The following is a 5,487-nucleotide window of genomic DNA, read 5'->3' as shown; positions in this document are numbered from 1 at the left end:
AAACATTCTGATGTTCTGGCTTCCAGCACTGTTATCTGGTCATAGGCATTCTTCTTATCCACACAAGTTGATACATCCTGACTTTTTAATCCAGCCTTCTATCCCACATATTTTGCCACATTCTCCTTTTTTTTCATTTTAACAGTGTTTTTGTTTTTGTGCAGCATGTGCAACCAGGGATCAAACCGGCACCCCTACAGTGGAGATGCAGATTCCTCACCGCTGGACCACCAGGGCAGTCCCATTTTAACAGTTTTTAATGGAAGTTGCTAATGATTCTTGCATTTTCTCAATTGTTTCTTCCTTATGTCTATCCCTTGCTTTTCCTACTTGGCGAGATTTGGGATCGTTTTCGGTCTTTGTCGGGCTTTTGTCTAGTGACAAGCACCTTGCCGGGATGAATGCCTACGTGGACAGCTGTGCCATTAGCTTCCTCTTGCTGCACTCAGTGTCTGTGACATACTTCTTCCCATAAGCTCGGGCTGTGTTGCCAGTTTGCTGCTCTTTGCAGGGCCCTCGCAAAATCTGAACTTTTTCATCCTTTCAGATAAGCACGGATCGAATACTGCTCTTCTGTCTCAGCTCTTTTGGAAAGAGGGGAAGACATACTCTTCCTGTGAACGTGGGGAAGTGCACTGATGTGACTTTTCTGGTTCTTGCTTTGATGAGAAGCCACAAAAGAATTGAACTTCATTTTGGCTGCTGGTGCTTCAGCAGTGGTCATTGTTTTGGGCACATTCTTAAAAGAAGAAAGACGCTTTCTGACAGGCAGGCTTCTAGTGGTAAATCACGTGAAAAGCCAGAGAAGTCGTAGTGAAGACTTTGGAACTGGCCCCTGTATTGCCAGGGCCCCAGTTGTGCACTGAAGTGCACAGAGCTCGGGGAGTGTAGTGCTGGCTCCATTCCAGCCACTGCTCACCTTCTCTGCCAGACACCCCTGTGTGGGACACACCTATTCACCTGCTCCTGGCGGCCCCTTAGCCTGCTGGAAGCTAATTAGCAATGGTTAAATATGATCTCAATATTTTCAATATGTGTAAAATATATCCTTTGGCATTTCTGACCCTGGAAATCTCAGAGATTTACCACTCATGGGGATGAACCCACCTGGGCCAAGATGCAGCATGATAATCTGCTCTCTTGGGGAGAAATTCAGAGTTTTAAATTAAACCACAGTGGAATAGGGAATCTTTTAAAGCATATTTTTTTATTTGGCTGAGCCACGTTTTTTATTGAGGCATGTGGGCTCTTAGTTGCAGCATGTGGGATCTAGTTCCCTGACCAGGGATTGAACCAGGGGGCCCTCTTCATTAGGAGCTCAGAGTCTTAGCCACTGGGCCACCAGGGAAGTCCCTGGAATTTTTAAAGAAGGAAGCCATAGGCACAAATTACAGTTTACATTTAAGAGAGTGAAATTAGATGAGGAATAATCTGAAAGAGAATCACTTACTAGGATGTAATTTAGAGGGTCACACAAAATTAGAGAAAATTAAGTAGAACAGAATAATTGATACTGTTGGGTGAGGAGACTGTCACTGAGCCAGGTACCCTAAAGTGCCTAAAGGAATTTAGATAGGCTTATTATAAGAATAGAGCTTTCGCCAGAGATGTCTGCAAAAACATGAGCAAGGTATGGTGGGGGAAACGCTCGAGATCTCTTTCCACTCTATGTCATATTGTTTCTGCATGGCCCAACAAACATTTACAGAACGTTTGCTTTTCTGTCTCCATGTCAATTACCTTCCTCCTCTTTGAAGCCCAGACCACTATTCTCCAATCCTCTTCTGTCTTTAGCTGAAGATGATATATAAAGTGAGGGTTTCAGTCATTTTGGTGAGTTACTCAGTTTTCCCGGGTCTCTCCCATGAATACATGTTATTTAACGTTTGTTTGATTTTCTCCTGTTAATCTGTCTCATGTCAATTCAATTCTTAAACCCATCAGAAGAACCTAGAAGAATAGAGGAAAATTTTTTCCTCCCCAACAAATGTTGATGGACATTTGTTTCTACCTTTGGGCTATAATAAATAATGCTGCTGTGAACATTGGTGTACAAATATTTGTTGAAGTCACTGCTTTTAATTCTTTGGGGCATATGCCTAGAATTGAAATTGCTGGATCATAAGGTAATTCTGTGTGTAATTATTTGAGAAACCACTATACTGTCTTCCACAGCAGTGCATCATTTTTACACATAGTCATTCTTATTTCTTAAGTTATGTGAATCAATTCTTTGCTGTAGGATATTGATACTTGAATACACTGAACCAATATGGAAAGTATATCTCAGCTAAAATTATATGATGCATCATAAAGTTGTCTACCAAACACTTCTAATAACCATATTGGTTAGTTACCAGTCTCTTTTAGCCTTAGGGGTATGTGTGTTGGTGAGGGAGGCAGAGAGAAAGGTGTTGGGGCAATCAGAAAAGTAGCAAAAATAATCCCACATCCTCCAACTCTATCTCAGTTTGGTTTACCTGACATTGAGTTTTGGAAGAGGTGAATATTAAGGATGGAATGAGGAGGAAAAAAAGGTAGAGGAGTGTGGTGAAGATAGATGGTGGTTCTGGATCAGTCTGCTGTTTCTTAACTACTTTCTCTGAAATTAATTTCAGTGAAACAGTTTTCCTTGCTCCTCTACTTCATCTCAGGTGTTCTCAGAGACTATTTTCTTTCTAGGCTATAATAATGTAAAAAAATATGCAGTTGCCTTATAGCCTTTGAATAAATTAAACCTGTAGGTGAAATATTTATGGAAGAGAGAGAGGGAGAGACTGAACTACTTGATTATTTTATTCTTCAATCAGATCAGTCGCCTCCTGAAGCCATGGGAAATCACAGTGCTTTGGTACCTGGAGAGAGGGGAATGCAGAGGCACATCTGCAATTTTTATTTCTGGTGGGCCTTTCTTCAAGACAACTTTACGATCTTCCCCATGGCAAAGCCTTTCACTGTGATCCAAAAACAGAGAGTCTTCCAAAGGGCCAGCATGGATCCCACATGCTTCTGCGTGCTAGGAGGAAGAAAAAAATCTGCTGTATATCACACCAAAAATTACTTTATTAAGATGGAAGTTGCCCAGTAGTTTTTCTGTTACTGTCAAGAAGGAATCTCTAGTGGGCAGAGCAATAACCCTTTTTTTAAAAAAAGCAGTGCTAACTGGTGTCTTCCAACCAACAGGAAGAGCCAGTGGTGTGGGCTGCAGACTCTAAACTTGGAGTCAGGTCACTGACCTTTAGCTTCACCACTTATGTGTCCTTGTACAAGTCATTTATGCACTGTGGGACTCAGTTTTCTCAAATATAAAATGGGAATTATTAAACAATTCTTTGAGTGTTGAATAAAACATTATATATGAATGAAAAATCTTTTGCTGACTTTCAAAGCTCTTTTTAGGGCTTCCCTGGTGGCTCAATGGTAAAGAATCTGCCTGCTAGTGCAGGAGACTTGGGTTCCATCCCTATGTCAGGAAGATCCCTGAGAAGGAAATGGCAACTCACTCAGGTATTCTTGCCTGGGAAATCCCATGCACAGAGGAGCCTGGTGGGCTACTGTCCATGGGATCGCAAAGAGTCGACACCACTGAAAAACGAAACAACAACACAAAGTAAAATAAGCTGCAGAGTATGCAGAGGCTGCTGCAACTGTGGTTGGATAGGTAACAGTTACTTATTATCTGTAGTAAGAGGTTATTATCTGAATTGTACATCTATTTCTGATTCTCTGATATTGCTGAATAAAGTCTGGCCTGGTCTTGCAGCCCCCTCTCTCCTATGCTGTGCTCTTGTTTTTATGTTGTTAAATAGCTATTTCATCTCCTATAGGAAAAATCGTACAATGGAAGTAAAGCAAAGCTACCATTTACTCAGCGCACATTCACTTCATTATAATTCTCGGTTAGTTTTCACTTTTACTCTGTAAGATAGATGCTCCATACACCAGTTGTTAATTACACTTTAAAACTGTTAGGAATACTGTCAACTAAATTGCAGAAGTGAAATAACAATGAAAAATTTATGCTAAATTATAGCTCTAAAGAGTAAGGTCAAGAATAATAGAAATGTTTCATATATAATATTCACATTTTATAATATCTGTTTTGGTAAAGTATATTCTTATTCAACATTAATTGCTTATTGATTAGAAATGTGGAAATTAGTTACATATACACATTTCTTCCTAGGAATCGTAACTTGAAACTTCTTGTTGTCTGATTATTACAGAATATTATATTCTCTTTTAAAGAAACAACTTACCTTTTCACAAGTGAATGGTCAATCTGAATTTGGAAAATGTTTTGAAATTGCTGAGTATTGAATAGAAGCACTGAGTGAACAAGGAGTCTTATCTATAAATCTAGCCAAACTGTTCACATAGCTTTCAACCTGAGTATGCAGTACAGCTGTAAAAACACTCTCTGCAAAGAACAGACTTGTGGTTGCCAAGGGGGAAGAGAGGTAGGGGAGAGTTGGATTGGGAGTTTTCGATTATCAGATGCAAACTATTAGAATATATAGAATGGATAAACAAGGTCCTACAGTATGGCACAGAGAAATATATTCAATCTCCTATAATAAACCATTAATGGAAAAGAATATAAAAAAGAATGTGGGTATATATATATATGTGTGTGTGTGTGTGTATATATATATGTGTATATATATATATAAATAACTGAATCACTTTGTTGTACAGCAGAATTTAACACATTGAAAATGAAATATACTTCAATAAAAAAATACACACTCTGTACTACAGCCTTGAAATTAATGGTGCCTACGACTGATGAACTTAACAACTGTGAGTTGGCATTATGTAGAACAAGTGTAGACATATATTTCTGATATCTTTTGGTTTGTCTATTTTAAGTTTATAATTGGGGTATTTGAGTAAGATATTGCTATTTAACTTTTGTTTACAAGTTTATGTGGCAGGTGCACCAAACAACTTTTGTTAGAATGGTGGTTGTCAAGGCCTGGGAAGAGGAAGAAATGAGACAAAGGGTACAAACTTTCAGTTTTAAGAAGAGTAAGTTCTAAGGGTCTAATGTTCAACATAGTGACTATAGTTAATAAAATGGTACTGTGTACTTGACAGCTGCTGAGAGTACATCTGAGGCATTCTTACTACAAGGAAAAAAGTTAGCTAGGGGAGATGATGAATGTGTTAATTCTCTTGATCTTGGTAATCAGATCAGATCAGTTACTCAGTCGTGTCCGACTCTTTGGGACCCCATGAATCATAGCACGCCAGGCCTCCCTGTCCATCACCACCTCCCGGAGTTCACTCAGACTCATGTCCACCGAGTCAGTGATGCCATCCAGCCATCTCATCCTCTGTCGTCCCCTTCTCCTCCTGCCCCCAATCCCTCCCAGCATCAGAGTCTTTTCCAATGAGTCAACTCTTCGCATGAGGTGGCCAAAGTACTGGAGTTTCAGCTTTAGCATCATTTCCCTTACCAAAAGAAACTCCCGAGGGCTGATC

The 5,487-nt window shown here is 39.7% G+C and overlaps 1 protein-coding gene and 1 pseudogene across 1 annotated transcript in view; both read right to left on the bottom strand.

Annotated features, from left to right (window-relative positions):
- Positions 1–246: 246 nt before the first annotated feature.
- On the bottom strand, positions 247–694 carry LOC104993200 (annotated as a pseudogene).
- Positions 695–2,781: 2,087 nt separating this feature from the next.
- The window catches only part of TEX43 (testis expressed 43), a 5,676-nt gene continuing 2,970 nt past the window's right edge, over positions 2,782–5,487 (bottom strand). The window contains exon 3 of the mRNA XM_010846318.1: positions 2,782–3,016. Coding sequence (XP_010844620.1) covers positions 2,807–3,016 — 210 coding nt within the window. The 3' untranslated portion in view covers positions 2,782–2,806. The remainder of the gene's footprint in view (positions 3,017–5,487) is intronic.

Source organism: Bison bison, unplaced genomic scaffold (genome assembly GCF_000754665.1).
Source record: "Bison bison bison isolate TAMUID 2011002044 unplaced genomic scaffold, Bison_UMD1.0 scf7180017864235, whole genome shotgun sequence".
Lineage (NCBI taxonomy): Eukaryota > Metazoa > Chordata > Mammalia > Artiodactyla > Bovidae > Bison > Bison bison.
This window is presented reverse-complemented; position numbering and strand designations above follow the sequence as displayed.